The sequence below is a fragment of the Staurois parvus genome, unplaced genomic scaffold (assembly GCF_062004578.1).
Source record: "Staurois parvus isolate SC_StPar_1 unplaced genomic scaffold, SC_StPar_1.0 ptg000051l, whole genome shotgun sequence".
Classification (NCBI taxonomy): Eukaryota; Metazoa; Chordata; class Amphibia; order Anura; family Ranidae; genus Staurois; species Staurois parvus.
Genome location: NW_028317847.1, coordinates 1,372,618 through 1,396,159, shown reverse-complemented (window position 1 = coordinate 1,396,159; position 23,542 = coordinate 1,372,618). Strand labels below are relative to the sequence as shown.

Here is a 23,542-nt window from a genome sequence, read left to right as displayed (position 1 = left end):
TGGTGATGGCTAACTGTGGTATTTACCTAAATTTCTAAACATGTGCAAAATTTGCAATAAAGCATAATTTTTCGATACATTTCTGGTTATCGCTTTCTGTCCATTATGTAACCGCTTTTTCTTGTGAATTCCTTTTCACATCCCCCCCTTTTTTGCGGAGACAAGGAGGTACCTGCAGGAGAGGTGCAAGGGCCACATAAGATGGCCTGGAGGGCCGGATTCGGCCCGCAGGCCTTGTGTTTGACATCTGTGACCTCATAAGATGGCCTGGAGAGCTGGATTTGGCCCGCAGGCCTTGTGTTTGACACCTGTGACCTCATAAGATGGCCTGGAGAGCTGGATTTGGCCCCCAGGCCTTGTGTTTGACACCTGTGACCTCATAAGATGGCCTGGAGAGCTGGATTTGGCCCACAGGCCTTGTGTTTGACACCTCTGACCTCATAAGATGGCCTGGAGAGCTGGATTTGGCCCGCAGGCCTTGTGTTTGACACCTGTGACCTCATAAGATGGCCTGGAGGGCCGGATTCGGCCCGCGGGCCTTGTGTTTGACACCTGTGACCTAGACTTTCCCTTTTAAAGGTGTTGCTATTTTGCATCACAGATAATTCTAGTGCTCAGTGCTGTGTACAGCATGCACCGGGTCTTTGAAGGGTTCATCAATGGACAGTATGTTGCTGTATGGTGAGTTTTATGACGGGTGACTTTGCACTTTCTCTTAGCCGGTGGTTTGCTGTACACTTACAGTGGAGAACGCAGCGCTGCAATCAAAGAGTATAATCCTTGAGACGCATTAATGTTAATGGACCGGCAATTGACTGCAGATTATAAATGCTTAATAAGTATATTGAGCTTCAGGAATGAATTATTTTACATACCGACAAATTAGGAGACATCAAAACTGAATGCACTTTGATTTTCCTGCAGATTAGCTATTACTGCGCTTGTACCATTTAGGAGGCTCACTGAGTAATACAATATTTCAATATCCAGAGAGTGATAAATGATATATGAACAGGCCTCATTATATCTGAATAGTTGAGCCATATATATAAAAGTGCAGCTGGGAGCATAAGGTTGCCCAAAGGAATCGGATTCCTCGCCTTGTTCTGCCGTTAAATGAAAATAGCACTTCTGCCTGTACAGCCCATCAAATGTAAACTTTCACAAGAAAGACAGCTGGAAAAGAAACCAGTCCTGCCGGCATGCTGGGCAAGAAAAAGACCCTTGCTCCTTGAATGGACGCAGCGGTCTCCCTGCAGAGGTCCAACCACTCCGTCCTGCTCAACCACAGCCAGAACTCTTCAGTCAGCAAAGTGCATGCCCCCTGCTGATTAAATAGCTCTAGCTTTAACTCTGCAGCAAGCATGTCAGACCTCTGCAGGGAGACCACTGCTTCCACACAGAGTAAGGCTCCTTCTCTCCAGCATGTTGGCAAAGGACAGGTTTTTTTTCTGCTTTTTATAGTAATCAAAAGAGATGCACAAGGTGTTCCGTGCATCCCCGTACAGACAGTCCAATTGATGTCAGTTGAGATGCAGTGGCTATACAGACACAGGCGCTGCTCCCAATTTGACATGCGTGTGGCCCCGAACGCAGACAGAGTTCAGGGCTGTGCACCCACTTATATGTCAAATTGGGAGCAGCGTCTGTATAGCCTCTGCATCCTGAATGACATCAATGGGACTTTCCGCACAGAGATGCATGGAACATCTTGTGCATCTCTTATGGCTAGAGTTGGGCTTTTAAGTGTATAGCCATTTTTTTGTTAGGGAAGGGTTAAAACCTCTATCACATTTATACACTCTAGTGTGCCCTGTGTGACTCAGTGGTGTTGCTATGGGGGTGCGCTTGGGTGACATCCACCAGAGGGGTGACACCGGTCCTGCCATTTACGAGAAACTGCTGTCATTTTCTCAGAGAGAGGAAGGACAGCTCTGGATAGAGGGTGGGGCTGTCTGAGTTGTTTGGTTATTAGGATGCAGGGCAGTCCTAGCAACCAATCACCAGCTTGCACCTCCCTCCCTCTGTCCAGACCCACTGTGTCTCCAGCCCTCCGCACTGTCTGTGTAAAGTAAGACAGGAGGAGGGGTGATGAAGGGGCGATCTGGGGGGAGCTGAGGACAGTAATGGGGTGTTGTGGGGGGGGGCTGAGGACAGTATCGGGGTGTTGTGGGGGGGGGCTGAGGACAGTAATTGGGTGCTGTGGGGGGGGGGAGCTGAGGACAGTAATTGGGTGCTGTGGGGGGGGGGGAGCTGAGGACAGTAATTGGGTGCTGTGGGGGGGGGGAGCTGAGGACAGTAATTGGGCGCTGTGGAGGAGCGGGGTGCTGAGGATAGTAATGTCTGTGTGGGGGGGGGGGTGGGAGCATTAATCCGGGGGTTGAGGACAGTATTTGGGGGACTGAGGACAGTAATTTGGGGGACTGAGGACAGTAATTTGGGGGAATGGGGTTGGTAATGAGGGCCTGAGGACAGTAACTGGGGGGACTGAGAACAGAAATAGAAGGATTAAGGACAATAATGGGGGCCTGAAAACATTAATGAGGGAACTGAGGACAGTAATTGGGTGACTGGGGACAGTAATGGGGGGCCTGATGATAGTAAGTGAGGGTCTGAGGACAGTAATGGGGGGAGTGAGGACAGTAATTAGGGGCCTGAGGACATTAATAGGGGGGGCTGAGGACAGTAATGGGGGGGGACTGAGGACAGAAATGGGATCACTAAGGACTTTATTGGGGGGGGAAATTAAGACATTAATGGGGGGACTAGGGAAAGTGAAGGTGTCACTGAGGACATTAATTGGGGGACTAAGGACAGTAAAGGGGTCACTGAGGACATTATTGAGGGGGAACTGAGGACATTAATGGGGTCACTTAGGACATTAATTGGGTTACTGAGGACAGTAATGAGGGCCTGAGGACAAGGATTGGGTCACTGAGGACAGTAATGAGGGGAGAGCTGCACTTGGCTGCTCAGTGCCCTACTGCCTGTCCTGGCAGGGGGTGGGGGTGACACCATGTTTTACCGCACCAGGTGACACCAACCCTAGTGACGCCACTGCATTGAATCTCAATAATAGGGAAATGTATATCAATCTACCCATCAACACTCTAATCAAAACTAAAAAAAGTGGCATTATGCCCCGTTTAAACCTGAGCTTGTTTTTGGAGCGACACCATTAATTTTCAATGGGCCTCCCTCCACTCCAAAATCATGCCAAAGAAGCATAGGTACCAAATGTTGGCACTGAGCCAGATGTGTTTGGCATTGCGTGTTTTGCTGTGATTTGTGACAATTGCAGCAAAATCGCACTGCATTTGGGGTTCCAATATGAAATAATGGCACTGCAAACGCGTCACATGTTTTGCTGCAGTTCTGGAATCGCACAACTCTGTCCGCGATTCTAATACGCTCAGGTGTGAATCCTAGATTGTAAGCTCCAAGGAGCAGGGCCTGCATATCCCTCTTGTATTGAACTGTATTGTTGCTGTATTGTCTCCCATTATATTGTAAAGCGCTGAGCAAACTGTTGGCGCTATATAAATCCTGTATAATAATAATAATCATGGGGCTTATGTTTATTCTTTACAATCTTTAGACTGCAATGTAATATTAATGTAACAATGTTTTGTTTGTTACAGCGACTTACTGTCTTCAAACTACGTGGAAAGACACATAACAACCGAGGGAAAAACAGTGGAAGTCAAAGTAAGTCTTTTTAAACTTATGAGTGATTATGTTTAAGAAATTTCTCATAATTCATACTGAAGAATTAAAACTTTGTTTTTTTTCTAGCCTGCCCTGTATGAATGCTGATTACCCAGAAGCAGTTTTCCTTTTTAGAGAAGCTTATTTGCAGGCTTTGCTTATAATTTAAATCAGCACTATGGAACTCCAAAATTAAAGAATAAAAAAGATAAAAAGATAACATTGGAAATCACCTTTTGTATCAATACTAACCCTCAATCCAGAGACATTCATGTATTGCTTCTTTTCTGCCACATGATGTCCTCAGTCTTCCTAGCAGGCATCATTCAGTCCACTTCCTCTGAGCCCAGTCTGTCCTGGACAGTGAAGGAGAAGCAACAGAGTGTTTCCAACTCACATTCGTATAATTCCATCTCTTGCATTAAAAAAATACAATTAATGACATACTAATGAACACAGAACTGTATTAAATTGTGTCTTTTATAGTTGCCTTGAGTTCAGCTTTAAGTCTTTTTTGATCAAATCGTGTTTTTTACTGTACATTGTACCAAGACCAGAAATGAAAATGACAGTTGGCATATGTGTAACAATGCCCTAGTTTTATTCTTCAAAGCATGACCCAGTTTTCTACTATTAACTTTCTGTTTTGCATATAATGTATTACTTATTTTGGACCACTTACCAGTCTTGTGATGTGAGCTAAAATTAACCGGGGAGAAAAGTCTTGCTGCTGTAATTTTATTCTGTTACACAATTTAGGATTGCTAGAGAAAGAAAAAGGATTTCTCTTGAAATCTGCACAGAAAAATAAAAATGTATTTTAGTCTCTTTAGGTTGCTCTTACAGTAAGTGATCTTTAACAGGAGGACAGTGTGCACTCTTCAGCGCTCCAGGAATCAACTGACAGAATGAAACTGGGGGAACCAAGGCAAAAGGTGGCCCATGGATAGCGTTTTGGGAATGCTGTGTACAATAATCATAAATAGTGCAGCGCTTAAAGCAATATTACGTGCAATACAAAAACTGTGCTCACATACAAATGTGTCAATATTAGATAATATAAATAAAAGTGCTGACAGCTTTCAATAGGTAGACTTCCTTTCAGCGCAGGAGGAATCTTGTCTGTATTTCAGTTTTGGGAATGCTGCCCTCCTCAGACAGGGTTATCATCAACTGGAAAAAGAGTAAACAGGTGGCGCAAACACCTAATGCATTATCCAATTTTTTTATTTAAAAGTCAAAAAGACAAAAACATACTCACAGACATAGCATATTTGTAAAGCTTAACCTCTTGGCACCGGCCGAACGCAAATGTGCGGCCTCCCAGCGCCTGGACCTAGACGACGAGCGGCCGCACATTTGCATTCTGCGCGCTCCCAGCACACACGTTCAGTACTGATCTCCGATCATGTGACCGCCGTGACAGCGAATCACGGTGGTCACATGACCCTAAAACTCCACCCCGCCTCCCAGCTTCTGGAACCCTTAAAGGGCCGGGAGGTACCGGTGCCAAGGGATTAATGAGAACTGAGATGACCACAGCAGTGAGTACTGGGCTCTACATTTTGCATATGCATGTTCAATTGTGGCTGAAGCGTAACCTTTTTCTACAAATTTTTTTTGTTAGGACTTTGCTCTGCCTGTCATAGTCCTCAAGCCGTTTGCAAATTCTTTTCAGCCTACAGAATTGTCCCCTTTCAACAAGTCTAAGGGGAGGAGGGTCACTCTTAATGATTTTAGCTATAGTTATTTATAACAGACTCACAGGTTGGTCATTAGCTCTGAGGAAAGGGACTCTTCCCCGAAACGCGTCACCACACTGACAGTAGGAACACCCTGCCCACTGCTGTGACCATCTCGGTTCTCATATTAAGCTTTACAAACATGCTATGTCTGTATGTTTTTGACTTTTAAATAAAACCTTGGATAATGCACTAGGTGTTTGCACCACCTGTTTGCTCTTTTTCCAGTGATCCTTAACAGTTTGAACATAACTGGTGAGAGCCGCCAATTGTGAGGCTGCGTAGGTGTCTAGAAGGTTTGATATAATGAGTTCTGAGGACGCTTAGCCCTCGTTCGCACCATTGCGTCTTGTCATGCAATTTAACAATTCCAAATCGCAAGACAAGTCGCACCCTATTGCCGACAATGGAACCGTTCATATCTTCGCAACGCATTTCACAGCGATTATGAAGAAGGTACCTGATCTACTTTATGCCGATATTCATTGCAACTTGAATAGACTTCTGTTATATGAAGTCGGCAGTGCAAATCGCACTGATTTGCAGCTTTGAAATTGCATTGAAGTAGCGCGATTTCATAGCCGAACCAGTGTGAACTGGGGCTTATTATCATACACATAAGTTCTGATAGGCTGGATATATTCATGTGGCAAGGGGTACTCTTCATCTATTACAATGTAGGCCTGTCCCAATGCTCACCGTCTGCCACTCTCATCTTGCCATCTGCCTGTCTGACACTACCCTTAACTCTTTGGCTGCCACAGCTATTTTTTCTTTTTTGGCTTGTGAAATGTACATTCGTTTCTGCTGCTCTAGCATGACATGCGGCGTAAAAGGGTTAAAGTGAACTTGTGGACATTTAAGCATTAATCAAGAATGCTTGACTATGAATGGCGGATGGGCAAATGAATTAAAGGCCTGCATTTTCAATTTAGAGAGCGCTTTTCATTCACAGATGCTATAGCACAGCTTCTATGAATGGAGGAGGGGACAGAAAAGTCAGGCACGCTCAGCACTCTGGATGAGTATCTATGACAAGTCTAGAGGCTCGTATTGGCCCCTGCAGCAATGGAAGATTATGGCTGTGGGCATTTTGGATTTCAACTAGGACAGCTAACACCAGCACAAGGGACACGTCTTATTAACTGTAAGTACTGTCCCTTGTGCCGATTTAAAAAAGTTACCTAAATTTAAGCTTCAACCCCTTCCCGCCGACAGTATGTATACTGGACTGGGCTGGGCTTTTTTCTGTGGGGGCCACATATATGCGTATCTGTCTTTGTGTTGGGGTCTTGCTGGGAGCCTCTGGGTCTCGTACTAACAATCGCTGGGATTCCTTTTGATTGGCTATCACAGTGATCAGTCACTATGAAGCCCACCCCTGTGTTTTCTGGTTTTTTTTTTTCTCTTTGAATGGAGGAGAAAGATACATTGTATGTCTCTCTCCTTGCAGAGAGAAAAAAACATAACTGTATAAAAAAAACAAAAACCCCAAGATAATAATAATAATAAAAAATAAAGAAAAATACCTAGATCAAGGTTTAATAAAGGTCATTGCCAGGGTTAGTGTTTGTGTCAAGCAAGGGTCAAAGGTCACGGTCAGTATATTTAGGGCTGTATTTTTTTTTTTTCTAATATTTTTTAAATTAGTATCGTTGTCCGTTATTTTTAGTGTCAGTGTGTTTTAGGTAGGATAAATAAAAAGCAAAATGTGCACTATTGTTTCTAGGATGTACTACGGGTACAAACAACTAACATGCACATTTGTGGTATCGCTGTGATTGTTGAGAGTAGGAGAATTTATTTTGGGTTGTTCTTTGGTATAGATATGGTAGAAGCAAGACATATACCGTTAAATTTAAAATAATTTTTTTTTTACTATTTTGGGCCAGTTTTTCTTTGATAATAAAAAAGTAAGAAGATATCTATTACCATTTACCACCAAACAAAAGCCCAATTTGTCCTGAAAAAAAACAAGGTTTAATCCACCTGGATGCACAAAGTAGTTATGACGATATGTATGTTTTTACTAACACATGTCAAAGTTGCAAAATTGTGCTTAGGCATTACCATTTGTTTTTTACCCTTTGGCGGGAAGGGGTTAAGCTCAGTAAATGAGCTTTTAAACAAGCCCTCACTGGCCTTTGGAGCTGCAGTCATTGTGAAGCAATTCATGCTCAAATTTACCAGCAGAAGCACTAAAGTTCTTTGAACCAACTCCTTTATCCTTGCCCTCATTTCCAAAGCAACTACCTTGTGATTGCATAGAGATTAAAGTGCTTTATGGCTGCTGAGTCACTTCTGGGAGTGGGCAGCAGGGAGATCTATGCTGGGAGGAGGGAGCAGCGGGTTCTATGCTGCTGAGTTTGTACTTGAAGTGCGAGCAGAACTACTGGGAGAATTAGTTTGACAACTTCAGTGTTTCTGCTGTGAACTGTAACGTGATTGTAAAGGGAAAAAAATAATGGTTTTGCACAGATCAGTCCCGATCCTCCTTTTTTTGGGTTCCCCACTAATGCTTCTGGCTCCCCCTCCCGCTGAGTGCACCCCATAGCAAGTCACTTGCAGTTGGGGACACTTGTGCGGGCTTGATCCCAAGCCTCACTCTGTGTGTCCATTGAGACACACAGCTTGGCTTGGCCCCACTCCTTCCTTATTGGCTGTGATTGACAGCAGCAGGAGCCAGTGGTTCCCACTGCTGCCTCTGAACCAGTGAGGAAAGGGAGAGCTGCAATGCTGCTCTCAGGCAGAGCATTGGATTGGGTTCAGGTAATTATATGGGGGGCTGGGGCAGCAGAAGCACTAAAGTTTTTATTTGAACCAACTCCTTTACCCTTGCCCTCAATTCGAAAGCAACTACTTAGTGATTGCATAGAGATTAAAGCGCTTTATGGCTGCCAAGTCACTGCTGGGAGTGGGCAGCAGGGAGAGCTAGGCTGGGAGGAGGGAGCAGCAGGTTATATGCTGTTGAGTTTGTGCTTGAAGTGTGAGCTGAGCTGCTGAGAGAATGAGTTTGACGACTTCAGTGTTTCTGCTGTGAACTGTAATGTGACTGTAAAAGGAAAAAAAATGCTGTTTTTAAAATAATGGTTTTGCACAGATCAGTCCCGATTCTCCTTTTTTTGGGTCCCCTGCTAATGCTTCTGGCTCTTCCTCCTGCTGAGTGCACCCCTGAGAAGTCGCTTGCGCTTAGGGACACTTGTGCAGGCTCGATCCCAAGCCTCACTCTGTGTGTCCATTGACACACACAGCATGGCTTGGCCCCGCTCCTTCCTTACTGGATATGATTGGCAGCAGCAGGAGCTGGGACTCCTGGAATGTATGACCTCATTTGCCTGGGCATAGAAACCAGAAAGTAACTAAAGAAATGTAAAAAATCTGTTTAAAACAAGTAAATATAATATACTTTCCTATCTACTTACTAATGCTAGCAGGATAAGGATTCAAAATAGTCCATGTTGATTGAGAGAGTGAAGTTCCAGTTTAAGGCAGTCCTCTCATTTGTCCAATGAAATAAAACAAAAAGTACCCTGCGTAAGAACACACCACCTGGGAGAAATATGAGTATTGAGCTTCTTCCCATGCATTGACTTCCTGAAATCCATCTGTCCTTAGTTCAGGCATGCAAGCAGGAGGGTGTGCTTTGATGAGAAAACCCCTCCTCCCCTCCAGAAGACTCCTGGGATGTATGACATCATTTGCCTAGGCAAGAAACCAGGAAGTAACTAAAGAAATGTAAAAAACTGTTTAAAGCAAGTAATTATTATATACTATTCTGTCTATTTACTTATACTAGCAGCCAGGGCGGACTGACCATTTGGGCCCTCGGGCACCGCCCGAGGGCCCAGGGTCAGTAGGGGGCCCCATGATATGCCCCTGGTACCTTTTTTTTTTTTTTATAGGCTTTTTTGGGTGTGCTTTGACTGTGGGTAAGGACACAGGGACCCCATGATCCCCTATTGCCCGGGGGGCCCAATGAGTTGTCAGTCCGACCCTGCTTGCAGGATAAGGATTCAAAATAGTCCATGTTGATTGAGAGAGTGAAGTTCCAGTTTAAGGCAGTCCTCTCATTTGTCCAATGAAATAAAACAAAAAGTGCCCTGCGAAGGAACACACCACCTGGCAGAAAGATGAGTATTGAGCTTCTTCCCATGCAAGGGTACTTTGTGTTTTATTTTGTCAGTTTAGTGTTTTACAGCATTACTCCAGTTGTGTTTAGATGCTTCGGGTGAAATCCCTCGCTGATGTTTGCTCGGATGTTTGGACAATGAGATCCATCCATCAGAGTCTTCAGCTCCTACTGCTTCCCGCAGCCATTGTGAAGACGTGCCTCTCTGCACATGAAGAGGAGTCACACTCCATGGTGTTGGGGTATGATGGGCAGAGATGGGAAGACCTCAATACTAGCGTCCCCAAGACATTTTAGATGGCTGGACCCACCACTGCCCACTCATAAGTGAAAGCAGCAAAGGTCACTTTTAGGCCTTAGGCAGCACAAGTTCTTGAGGTGACCTGCCAAACAGCGCTTATTCTGATGATCCCATACATTTCCTGCCAGTGTGTCTATTTAGATTTAAATGACTTGTTATTAATATCACCGTGAGAGCTGAGGACGTTTCATGTTTGCAATCCTATTTCTAAAGCGGTGTAGAGGCTCAGTCCTAATCTCTGGCTCTTGCCTATTCATGCCAATGAGAAGCTGCCAGTCTAATCTGTGCAGAATCCTATTAATTCTCTGGAATTCCTCTTCCACTGGGCAGAGGAGACGTGAGCTGACTGGTAGTGAATCTCTCATTGAAGATCGGGGAACAAACAACCCTAGCAGGAAGGCCGGAGACTTGAGGAATGAATAGGTGACCAGGCACTCTACCACCGGGAACACTGATGTCATTCTGGCCTGGGAAACAAAAGCCATTCAAAAAGCAATTTATGTCGGCATGATGCTGAGATGAAAATAAGATCATTGATTCAAAGGGCAATGTGTAAGTCCAAATAATGAAAACCATTGTCACCTTCACATAGGCAAGCCTGTCTTTTTTTTTTTTTTATTTAGCTGCCATGTAAAGCTAGGTTCACACCTATGCAGGTTGCGTTTGAGCCGTTTCTGCATTGTGTTTGCGTTTTTGCACCTGCGTTTTTTTTTTTTTTTAAATTTTTCTTGTTGCTGGGCAGATTTAAAATGCAAAACGTTGCAAAAACGCAATACATGCCTTTCTGCAGCATTTCCATTGAAGTCTATAGAAGCAAAAATGCAACTTTTTACATTCAAAAAAGTGCCTGACCCTTTCCAAAAAACGCACCGGGTGAAAACTCAGATGTGAACATGTCCCATAGGAAATCATGTTAACCGGTCTGTACTGCGTTTCTGCAAAAAATGCTGCAGAAAACGCTTAGGTGTGAACCTGGATTAAGGTTAAATTCACAACTGTGCGGGTGGTGCCGCTGTGGGCAGAAATACCAGCAGCTGCAACCATCCACTCAGAAATGCGGGACCCACGGGTGGGTGTCATTAATCCTAATGGCATGCTGCCCACACTGGAAATTGCAATAGAACCTTGGTTCCCATCTGGGCTGCGATTTAACCACCTCCCGTCCGGCCGTTGTATATAAACAGCCGGATGGTGGCAGTGCAGGGTCTGGTGGCCATTTATAAACTGCCTCCCCGCACCCTGCTTGTGCGCGCTGCCTGGGAGTACGCAGCACCACGATCCGGTGCCTGCTGTCAGCTGAAAATGGGTCCCAGGAGTGTAGAACGAACTGCACTCCTGTGATTCAGAGGAGAAGTACAGCCAAAAATGTTTCTTTAAGTCAAACTGAAGCATAATGAAGAGTTTACTATGTTTCAGTTATGAATGAACAGTGATAATTCAGAAAAGGAAGGGATTGGTAAATATGAAGGACACACAGGGGGGCCTGGGCAGCAGAGAGAAAGAGGCATTGCTTGTCCTCCTGTACGTAGCCCAGGGCCCTTTGGTTCAACAAGGGGGCCTGAGCAGCAGAGGGAAGGGGATCCTGGATAGAAGGGGGTGAAGGGTGCAGCAGGGGGGGTTTACTGGAACTGATCCCCTGTACTTCCCCTCTGCAGCAGCTGAAGGGCGGGAGGGAGGAGAAGAGAAACCACCCCCTCCTATCCAGGATCCCCTTCCTTTTTGCCTGGGTCGCCCCATTTAACTGATGGGCCCAGACCCCATACAGGAGGTCCAGGGGTACCCCCTTATCTGCAGCCCTGCCTATAGAAATGACATTATTTAACTTTGCTGCACAGTTGGTTTTTATTTACAGGTGCCCCTTACCTGCATAGGCAATTTTTTTTTAGTAAAGGTGAACTAACCCTTTTTTTTTTTTTTTTTTATAGGTATGTCAGCAACAGTACATTGTCCCATTTCTGGGACTGACATGGTTGATCCCATAAAAATAAAAAATGCAAATATACTCCATAAAAGGATGAGACGAGCAACTTTAACTTATTTTTGCAAAATAACTATTATCCTTAGTAAGTTGAGAAGGGTTATACCAAAATGGTGCTCTCTGAAAGCATCAACAAATTTTGTGCAGCCAAGTCTCCCTTTCTTTTCCTTTTGTGCCATTTTATGACTGTTTGTTTCTACATGTTTGTTTAAAGCCCCGAAACCACAGCGACCAGATTACTCTGGCCTGATAAAGCACATTATATTAATGAGGCTTGGAGGAGGTTGCTTCTGTATTCAAGTGCACTCTGTGGCTGGCTGTAAAAACACACAAGTCAGTAGAATACAACCAACAGAATTTGTTGTATAGCAGGAATGTGCCACAGTTGTAGCCAAATGGGTAAGAGTGCTTCCTTGGCTCCCTTGTATCAGCATACGATGAATCTGCCTTTTTCTCCTTTCCTGTGGGCAATCCTACATACCCCCTTTACCAGATTGGAAATCCTCATCATAGCTAGATCTATTAGGGTACCAGTAGAACTTCAAACTATGTCAAGAACTTAGTTTTTCTTTTACATGTAGATAGCTAGAAATAAAACAGCTGAAAAAAACCATAGATATATTTATCAAATACACAAGATAGCATCAAATAGTAGGATTTTTGCAGTGTTTTTTGTGAAATCTAGGTACAGTTACTGAAAATGTTACTCATGTGTCATTTGACACATCAAGTCTATTTCTACATTTAAAGTGTTACTAAACCCACAACAGTAAAATCAGTCTGTATATGCAGTAAATCATGCTTGTTATACTCACTGTGGTACCTAAGGGGTTAATCCTCTGCATTGTGTAAAAAGGCCATTTGATCCTGACTTCTCTGATCCTCCTCTTGTTCAAATGTTGACCTGATAAGACAGACTGAACACGTAGGCACATGCTCAGTTTAGTGTGTATTGCTAGAAAGGTTTTTTTTTTTCTTAGGAGAGTGCATGTGATAAGCACAGGGCCAATCAGCACTGTCCAGACAGAGGGTCAGGGGTTTTGCATCTACCTACAGCAGAAAAAACTCCTCCTTCAAGTGTTAACCAGTGCTCTGCTGAAGTCACAAGATTGCTATATACTGCTGATGAGAAAAGGTATTTAGAAGTTTATAATTACTAAAGTAATTGCATTACCATGTTCTGTGTACTGTGGGAGACCAGATATAGTGAATGCAGGGTCCGGGGAGACCAGATATAGTGAATGCAGGGTCCAGGGAGACCAGATATAGTGAATGCCGGGTCCGGGGAGACCAGATATAGTGAATGCAGGGTCCGGGGAGACCAGATATAGTGAATGCACGGTCCGGGGAGACCAGATATAGTGAATGCACGGTCCGGGGAGACCAGATATAGTGAATGCAGGGTCCGGGGAGACCAGATATAGTGAATGCAGGGTCCGGGGAGACCAGATATAGTGAATGCCGGGTCCGGGGAGACCAGATAAAGTGAATGCCGGGTCCGGGGAGACCAGATATAGTGAATGCACGGTGCGGGGAGACCGGATATAGTGAATGTGGGGTGCGGGGAGACCGGATATAGTGAATGCGGGGAGACCGGATATAGTGAATGCGGGGTGCGGGGAGACCAGATATAGTGAATGCGGGGTGCGGGGAGACCGGATATAGTGAATGCGGGGTCCGGGGAGACCGGATATAGTGAATGCGGGGTCCGGGGAGACCGGATATAGTGAATGCGGGGTCCGGGGAGACCGGATATAGTGGATGCGGGGTCCGGGGAGACCGGATATAGTGGATGCGGGGTCCGGGGAGACCGGATATAGTGAATGCCGGGTCCGGGGAGACCGGATATAGTGAATGCCGGGTCCGGGGAGACCAGATATAGTGAATGCCGGGTCCGGGGAGACCAGATATAGTGAATGCCGGGTCCAGGGTTTAGTAACACTTTAATTTCAAGTTAAATAATGTTGAGAATTTCATTACGTTAAGTAGTTGTGAAAAAAAACACTTGCTTATCACAGAAAGAAAGGCGTATATGAGGGCAGGATGGAGGGAGAAATCTAGCTCGGATCACACCAGCGCAGTAACTCATAGACTACCATTTTGAGTAATCTGTTCATTTATCAATTATTGGATGCTGATTGATCCTGTGGGACACCGCCATGTCATGAATGATCCTTCAGCTGAGGGGAGGGGCGGCAGAGGGGGAACAAGAAAGGACAGAGGAAGGTGCCGGGTGTCTGGGGTGAGGGTAGCAGCTGAGCTGCCGTTCCTTCCAGTGTTCCCCTCAGACTCAGTCTCTTACTGCAAGCTGGGTGGCGGCTGCTGATCACTGTGGAGTTGTGTAACTGTGTTTTTTTTTTTTTTTTTCTCTGTCTTATTGGTTAATACAGTTAATTTATATTTGGTTTTTATATATTTATCTTTAATATTGTGCTGGTGGCATCGTATGGCACTTATTTTTGCTAATTAAAAGAAATTTAGCAGTTTCATGTTTTGTTGATTTAATATTTTATACTGTTTTTTAAATTTTTTTTTTTTTTTTTTCTTTTGCGGGGGGCGCAAGTAGCTGGTCTTGCCTAGGGCACAAAATAGTCTAGCACCGGCCCTGGGCACACGTGACTCCTGGCGGATGCGCCATCTTAGCAATCCCAGCAGCTGTCATCCACACACCCTTCCCACTGGCCTGAGGCTCCTGTGCTGAGCAACCTACTGTTGGGTCCAGGATCATGTGTCATCCTCCAGCTTCTGGGAATACAATGTGTGTTTCTCCTCTGCACTGGCTTGGTGACGTATCCCGTCTGGGCACTCCTACATGTCATGCTTTTTAACCCAACATTAAAATAAATTTCAATTTGAACTGTTCCTGGACTTGTGACTTCCACAGGGTTGGGAACGCTCCTTTAATTGTTTTGTGCTCATGTCTCATTGCTGGTCAGATGAGTTGTTGGAGTTGTTATGGTTATCTACATATTCCCTGGAACCTCATTGCGCTTGGCATTTGCACCTTTTTTTTATGGAGCTGGCATAGTGCACAGGATAACAGTCATGCTGGGACAGAAACGGTCCTTTACCAGAAGATTGGAAGGACATAGTTAACACCCCGATGTTAATTTGAAATCCTGAGACTTCACTTTCAGCCCAGGTTCACACTACAGCGGTGCGGTATATCGCATGTGATTCGCACAGGAACCGCACCGCATTCCTGTACAAATCACATGCCATTTGTGTGCGGTGCAATTGAGACATATATTTTGTATGGCTCTATTCGCACCGCACCCGCACCAAAAACGTTCAGGACCCTTTTTTGGTCCGCACTAGCATCGGATCTCATGGGTATTCACACCTAGGCAATCCGATTCTGCACATCGCACCGCGTTTTGCGATGTTGTTAACTTAACATACACACCCGCAATGTTTCCTATGAACGGGGTGTGATTGTGATGCGTTGCGGAATTCGCACTGAAAATGCTGTGAATTCCGCACCACATCAGTGTGAACCAGGGCTCAAAGTCAGATGGTATTCTGACTTGAGGTGTGACTTTCAAGACATCTGTGGCTTACAAGACACAGATGTCTATGCAAGTCGCACCTGAAGTAGTGCATGCACTACTTTACAAATTGGTGCAGCTACAACCAAGTCGGAATCTCAACGATATGATCGCTGTAATTGCAAACAATTGCAAGTCGCATGGCATGGCAAGTCGCACCTGGTGTGACCAGGGTATAAATGTCTTTGTATGCTGTAGTATTACCAGTATCCTTCACTGGAAACCCCTGAACTCAATTATTTGGAGGAATGTCCACATACATTTGGTAATAGTGTATCAAGAGAAAGTTCTGATTAGTTGTAATTCCCATTTCCCATCAAAACATCATTCTTGAGATTCCTTGCATTCCATTGCTAACTACAATTCCCTCTGCTGCGGAGGCACACAGGACTTGTAGTTTATTCATTCTCAGATCTCTGTGAATGATTGGTACAGCTGTGTGGGTGGAACTTTGAAAAATGAAAAAATTGACAGTTGCCACCAGAGAGTAGAACTCCATGATCCCGCAAGGAAAGTGGGCCGCCACTTGGCACATCTTACATATTGTGTGACATGGTAACAACACATAGGTGGATTTAACCTTTAACTCTTTCACTGCCAGAGCTATTTTTGCGGGTTTTTTTGCACGTATGTTTAAAATAATAATTTTAGGTCTAAAGATTAGTTAAAAACCATAAACAGTAAATCTTTTCTGAAAGCAAAGACTCTGGAAAATAAAATAGTGGTAGTTCCAATGTCACACAATATTTGCACATCGGTTTATCACAAAATTTCACTAAAACATACACAAATGGTAGTTTTAGGCCACAAACACAATATGTAACCTTTTTTTGTTTTGTAAAAAACAAATGCACGTTTACCTGTTTAGACAATTTACCTTGCACCAGCCCTGGGCATCTATACAGTTGCCTGATTGCTTCCATCTGACAGGTGACAGCTTTTCAGATTAAGGGCTCATTTACATTTGCAGTTGGGGGGCAGTAACCCTAGGTTCACACCTAAGTGTTTTCCGCAGCACTATGCGGTTTGCAGAAATGCAGTACAGTCCATTTAACATTATTTCCTATGCAACATATTCACATCTCCGTGTTTTCATCTGGTGCATTTTTTGCAAAGGGTTAGGGACTTTTTTGGACGCAAACATTTGCATTATTGGTTCTATAGACTTCAATGTAAACTCTGCAGAAACGTATGTAGTATGTTTTTGATGCGTTTCGCGTTTTAAATCTGAAGCAACAAGAAAAAAGAAAAACGCATAACAAAATTTGTCAAAAACGCAATACAAAAAGCAATGCAGAAATAGCTCAAAAGCAACCTGCATAGGTGTGAACCTAGCCTTAAACCTTGCAGTTACTGTCCATCTGCAACTCTGTAGCTGGGAAGGCAGTGGCCGGGAGTGTACACATGCCGCAATGTTTTTCTTCACAGCTGCATCAGGATTTTTTCCCCCTGTTGAGTTTGGGGGGGGAAACACGACCGTTTGAACACAACCCATTCAAGTGAATGGGGTGTGTAATGGAACCGACCCAGACTGCACTTGAGTATTTCCGTTAGAATACCGCTTCCCCGTCCCAACACTGACAACAGACACCACAGCTGACCATACAAGACTAGACGACACCAGTCTTGAAGTCATTCAAATGTAAACTACTTTATTTGAACACAGATGCAAGATATATACACTCAGGGGACAATCCCCCCTCCCTGCATAAGACACAAAGGTATTCAAACTTCACACCAGCAGACAGTCCCATCAGGAGGGAGGGCTGCTGAAGACACCCCCCCCCCCCACTAAGCGAATACACATAAACACATACATCCCATAATAGTTTGCTCCCAAGCCAGACACACAATAGAACAATGGGATGCAGCCACATGACATTAAACATTCAACAACTCCCCATCCCTCCTATCTCCTAAACATGTCTACACAGTCTGAGACAAAGCCCACACAATATTAGGACAGATCACCCTGTACCCCTAACAGGCACAGGGTGACTTACACATAAGAGGGATATGGGGAGCTGAGACAGGGGTCTCCCTACCTCTCCAAAGTGAGCTGGGTTCCATGGGCCCCCCACCCAAAGTGACTCCCATCACAGGGCGGTACTGCAATTGCATTCATTGCCCTTTGTTGCAATGGGGTTGTACACCATTTAGGGGGTTAAAACAGGCAGTGAGGAGCCTCACTACCTGATAAATGCTCTCTGAAGAGCAATCTGAACACGTTCTCCAGAGACCAAGTCAAGTGTAATTGAGGCCTTGCACACACAGTAGCCGTGAATGTGTGTAAGCATCCCCACTGCTGCCAACATATGACATATGTCCTTAGCAGAGAAAGGGTTAAACCAAGTTGCTGTTAGACTTTATGGAGCAATTATCTTTTCTTTTTATAATGGCTTTTGCCTTCTCTGCTGTTTTAGTCTAGGTTCACACCTATGCAGGTTGCGTTTGATGCGTTTCTGCATTGCGTTTTTACACTTGCGTTTTTGATGTGTTTTTGCCGCCTTTGTTGATGTGTTTTGTATTTTTTTCCCCCTTTTTTGTATTTTTCTTGTTGCTAGGCAGATTTTAAATGCAAAATGCATCAAAAACATGGCAAAAGCTCAGCAAAAACGCAATACATGCTTTTCTGCAGTGTTCCCATTGAGGACTATAGAACGAAAAACGCAGTTTTGCGTTCAAAAAAGTCCCTGACCCTGTCCAAAAAGCGTACCTGGTGAAAACGGAGAGATGTGAACCTGTCCCATAGGAAATTATGTTAAATGGGCTATACTGCGTTTCTGCAAAAAGCTGCAGAAAACGCTTAGATGTGAATCTAGGGTTAATGTTTTCACCTGAAACTTTAGATTGTATTTTCTTTGTCTCTTTTCATGCTGGCAGCTACTGTACCTGTTTGATTTTCACCAAATGTCTATTCCACAGGCCTGTGTTTGCTATGAACTTTCCTTCTAAACATAGAAGGTTCTTTCATAATTATCCTTCTAGATTCCTTTCAACATAAAACAAAGCATGTCTCCCTTCTGTCCCAGTCTTGTGTCATTCTCTTGCCCAGTGTTGGCAAACCAGATACATAGCTAATCCAAACACCTATAAAGCAAACAGCCGGCAAGGTAGTGCCAGAACCAATGTCACGACAAAGGCAAGGCAAAAACCTTCCCCCAGTTTCAATATTCACAGCATAAATGAAATTAAACATGCAATTCGTTTTACATGTTTAAATTTGGTTGAAAGATTTGGATGTTTCTGAATTTCCGAATTACAATAGTGACACATTTTAAGGAATCTAAAATAACGTATAACGAAACGAAGTATCCGAATTGAATGAAAAATTAATTTGAATTTGAAATATATTGCAATAAATACAGTAAGGAATACAATTAAAATAAGATGATGATTCCTACTTAGGCTGCTTTATAAAACAGAATAGAAAATAATAGAATAAATTAAAATAGAATAAAACAATAGAAAATAAAGGAACAGAGTAGAAGAAAACAGAATAGAAAAGAAAAGATGAGAATAGAAAAATAAATAGAATTGAATCTAAAATAAAAGAATAGGATAGAATAGAATAGAGCAGTGGTGGACTGACCATTTGGAAACTTGGGCACCGCCCGGGGTCAGTATGAGATGCCCCTGGTATCTTTCTCATAGGCTTTTTTGAGTTTGGGCAAGGACACAGGGGCCCCATGATCCCCTATTGACCGGGGCCCCATGAGTTGTCAGTCCGCCCCTGGAATAGAGTAGAATAGAATGAAATGGAAAAGAAACAATAGAAGAAAATAAAATAGAACAAATATAACCACCTTCTGAAATTCTGAATGAAAAGGATAGAATAGAAACAGGGGTGGACTGACCATTTGGAAACTCGGGCACTGCCCAAGGGCCTGGGGTCAGTAGGGGGCCCATGAGATGCCCCTGGTACCTTTTTCATAGGCTTTTTGAGTTTGGGCACAGACACAGGGGCGCTATGATCCCCTATTGCCCGGGGGCCCCATGAGTTGTCAGTCCGCCCCTGAATAGAATAGAAAAGAATAGAGTAGAATAAAATAAAACGAATATAACCATCTTCTGAAATTCTGAATAGAATAGAAAATAATAGAATAGAAAATAAAAGAATAGACTAGAATAAAATATAATGAATATAGCTGTCTTTTGATACCTGAATTTTGAAATTTGAATTATCTCTTTGAAAATAACAAATATACAAAACTAATTCCAAAAATGAATCGTTCTAATATGACAAAACTAAATTATTAACTTAACTAACAAATCCGAAATGAAATGAATTTTTCCGTCATGCACATCTCTAAATGAAATATCTGTGCACCATGAGGCTGCGATCTCCAAAAGACTTATTTACAAAATGAGAAGACTGTACATCAGAGGACAAGAGGTGTGTTCTAAGCACAAAGTGTGAGTGCTTCTTGCACAAAGCCCCTCAGAGTCCTGTTCTGTAAATACGTTTTCCTGAATTTGTAGTTTCGGAGTGAGTCAAGTGGTTCTTGCAATGTTCAGTTGTCACGTACCTGGATGAGAGCTGGAGATGAGGATGGCCTCTTGTACAGTTCCCATCCAAGCACCCCTGCAAGTTGAGGCTGCTAGGGCAATGTAAGGGTGCAGGTGCCAGGAATCTTTTAAGAGGGGCTTCGTGGTTGGTTGATTTTGGTGCCCAAGCACTAGGCCCTACTCCCCGCTCCAGCCCTGCTAGAACAGGATCACACCTCCTGAGGCTGACCCCTCCACCATCTTGTGCCCTGCTCCTTGCCATAGGCCTCCTCACGACATTCCTGGCCATAGACCTTTTATATCTTGAAAAAGGAATGTCCACACAATAAATAAATTCACTGCACTTTTTACTGGTGTTGTTCTGCAAACCGCTTTACAGTCACATCAAGAGGACATACATCCTGGAGTCACTTGATATCTACAAGCAATCACTTATAGTGGGTGGTCTGCAGTAGTCACAGGTGAAAGCAAATGCAGCACCTTAACAGCCATCTTCCTTCAGTCTCTCCTCTGCCCAGGGTCTTCAGTACTCACAGGACTGTGCTCTCTGTACACAGCCTCACACAGGAATCCCCAGCCAGGCCTTAAAGGCCTTTTGCAATCCGCCCTAGCCCCCACCTCAATAAAGGATAGAATGACTACAGCTTGCTCCTCCTGCATAAAGGTCCACTCCACCCGGCCTCCTGCCATGTTCAGGGCCTAAGCTGCTGGTTACTTCCTCACAGGTGTGGGGTGTGTAGCTCCCATACCCCAAGTACTTCTAGGGCCTCTCCCAACCTGGCTTTTAACTGGGCACTGCCCCCCCCCCAATACAACACTGTGGGAGGGCTCTACTTAAAAGGGGCCTAACACCTGGTGTCACTACCTGTGGTACCAGACACTATTCTTGTACAGAGCCACCTAGTGCACCTGCCTACAATCTGGAACCACAGACTTGAACTTGGAAGCACTGGTGTCAGGTAAGCAGATGCACAGCGATGAGGGTACCCCGATTTCACCCAGACTAGTAGAGAGCAGAGGCAGATCACAAACCAAGTTCAGTAACAGACGGGCAGGAAGGAACCAGATTATGAGCAGGATCAAGGTCAGAAGTGAGCAGAGGTTGGCAATATGTGGGCAATAGTTTACAAAATCGTTAAGCAAAATCATAGTCAAATTCTAGTCTGAGGTTGGTAGCACAGGTAGACAGCAGGCATACACAGGCAGGGGTAATCCAGAGGAAGTTCAGATGAAAGCTGGGTTAATAACAGAGTCAAGTGGAATCAGGATTAAGGATAACAGAAGAACTAGCTAAAAGACCATCCAGCAATGATCCCATGCAGAGCCCAGGTTTAATTAGGCCACTAGAAGCCAGTATCTGTGGTGGATGTTCCCATGCATCCAAGTGCACTCTGTTGTGCACGTTTTCCCATGCCCAAACCATGTGCATGTTTTTGTGCATTATTATGAGTACAAGCCTTTCAGCTGGCACAACCCCCTCTGATGGCTGACATAATGTTCCTGACATCAGCCTTGATTCTTCACCAGCTACCCATCATTACTCAGCACCAAAGGATAGGTCTCTGCAGCGTACACCTTCCCAAATCAAGAAAGCTTAAATATACTGCTAGACATTCAGCCTGGGTCTTGTTTAAAGGTTAATCTGTTTGCTCACATAGTAGACAGAGGTCCATTTGACTTCTCTCTGAAGGTTTATGCCCTGGATTATTTTTGAGACCCTGTTCACACAGTGAGTCCACCCCAAGCTCTGTGACAGTTGCTACTTCCTTTTTCGATTTGAAGACATTTTTTAATTTTGCAAGGCACTATTGATCCATTTTATTTCCTGATGTATGAGGGGCTATATGGGGTTTAGTAAAGGCAGAAGATAGCTATAGCAACCAATCAAAATTATCCTTCTATTTAACCTGATTCCATAAAACTGAAATTTGATTGGTCGCTATTGTTCATGGCATATCATCATCCCTGCTTTTGTGCCATATTATTATATGTGGTCAAAAGTTGCGTTTAAATCCATTAATAACAACATTGAATTACAAAGCAGTATTGACTTCTAGCCTGTATCCTGTCTCACTGCTTCTGGTTAAAAGGTGAAACGGAGGTAGGCAGAAAATAAAAAGTGTTGCTAAAATAAATGGCAAATGGCTTTTATTTTGGGCAAATCAATTGTGTACTTCCTGTAAATGCAGTGGAAACAACATATCAGTGACACCAAAGTCAATTCTGAATGCCGCTGTTTGATTTCTGTGAGTTTCGCTTTGTAAAATGGTTAGCACTTCCGCCTGGCAGTACTAGGGTCTTTGGTTCAAATCCCAGCCACGTCACCTCCTGTCTGGAGTTTGCATGTTCTCACTGTGCCTGTGTGGGTTTCCTCCGGGTACTCTGGTTTCCTCCCACACTCCAAAGACATGCTGGTAGGTTAATTGGATCCTATCTAAATTGGCCCTTGTATATGAATGTAAGTTAGGGACCTTAGATTGTACGCCCCTTGAGGGTTAGGGACTGATGTGAATGTACAATATATATGTAAAGCGCTGCATAAATTGATGGCGCTATATAAGTACCTGAAAGAAATAATAAAAGGACTGCAATGACATGATATCTATAGGCAGAACCATTACATTAATGCATAGCTTGTTAACCAAAATGAAGCCTTAGGGCTCATGTACACTGCAGCTGATAAACTCACGTTCAGGAGCTGTTCAGTGTTTTTTTTCAGCAGCCCCTGAACTCTCCCTAATGTTTTCCTATGTGTCCATGTACACATCGTCGTTTACATGCATTTGAGTTTACAGTCGTTTTTTTGAACGCACCAAACTTGCATTCAGCAGTCGATTTTATCAGCGTTTCAAATGCAAAACGGTTGTAAACACGGCAAATCGCATTTATATGTGTTTGCATTTGAATTTTTTTTTTAACTGTTCCAGTTCCCAATGCTGTTCAGAGCCTTTTTTTTCATCATGAAAAATGCATGGAAAGCATTTTCAAGGTACTCAGATGGACAAAACACTGAACACAGGATGTTCCTACCAAGCTTGTCACAAATTGTAATGACCAATTCACACCCCAGACCTCTCCTTGGAAACAAAAGATATGTTAATGACCATTCACACCTCAAATTCCTCATGAAGACCCCCTGCCAGGTGACCTTAATGACTCCCTCCACCAGACACCTTTCTATCATGTGACTATCATCTGTGCCCCAGTATTTTCTTAGGTGCGCTAATTTTTGTGTTGCCTAGGGCAGCACAAAACCTAAATACACCACTGTGTTCAGGTGTGAACTGGCCTAAGAAATAACATCATGACCAGTAAGAGATCTCTGCTGAATAAAGGGATAAAGGGAACCCGAAGGGCCAGTTCACACTACATGTGTTTCAGCTGCTTTTTTTCTGCATCCAAAATGCACAGAAAGGAGAGTATATGGTTGTCAATATCATAGTTCACATCAGTGCTTGCAGTTCCAGTGCGTTCGGTTGTAGAAAAAAAAAGTAGAACAGGCTGCATTTTTCCTGCACAGAACTGTACTGGAATGCGGTAAAACGCATAAAAAATGCACTGGAACACACCAAAATGCACTGAAAAGCACATGTTCCTATTTAAATTGTAGACAGAGGGGGAAAAAAT

General features: G+C 43.8%; 1 protein-coding gene across 8 annotated transcripts in view; it reads left to right on the top strand.

Moving 5' to 3' along the window:
• ADAM22 (ADAM metallopeptidase domain 22) overlaps positions 1–23,542 on the top strand; it is a 368,503-nt gene that overhangs the window by 125,083 nt on the left and 219,878 nt on the right. For all 8 annotated transcript variants that reach the window (XM_089666234.1, XM_089666238.1, XM_089666236.1 and 5 more), the window contains exon 4: positions 3,642–3,708. In XM_089666234.1, the coding sequence (XP_089522360.1) occupies positions 3,642–3,708 (67 nt within the window). The remainder of the gene's footprint in view (positions 1–3,641; positions 3,709–23,542) is intronic.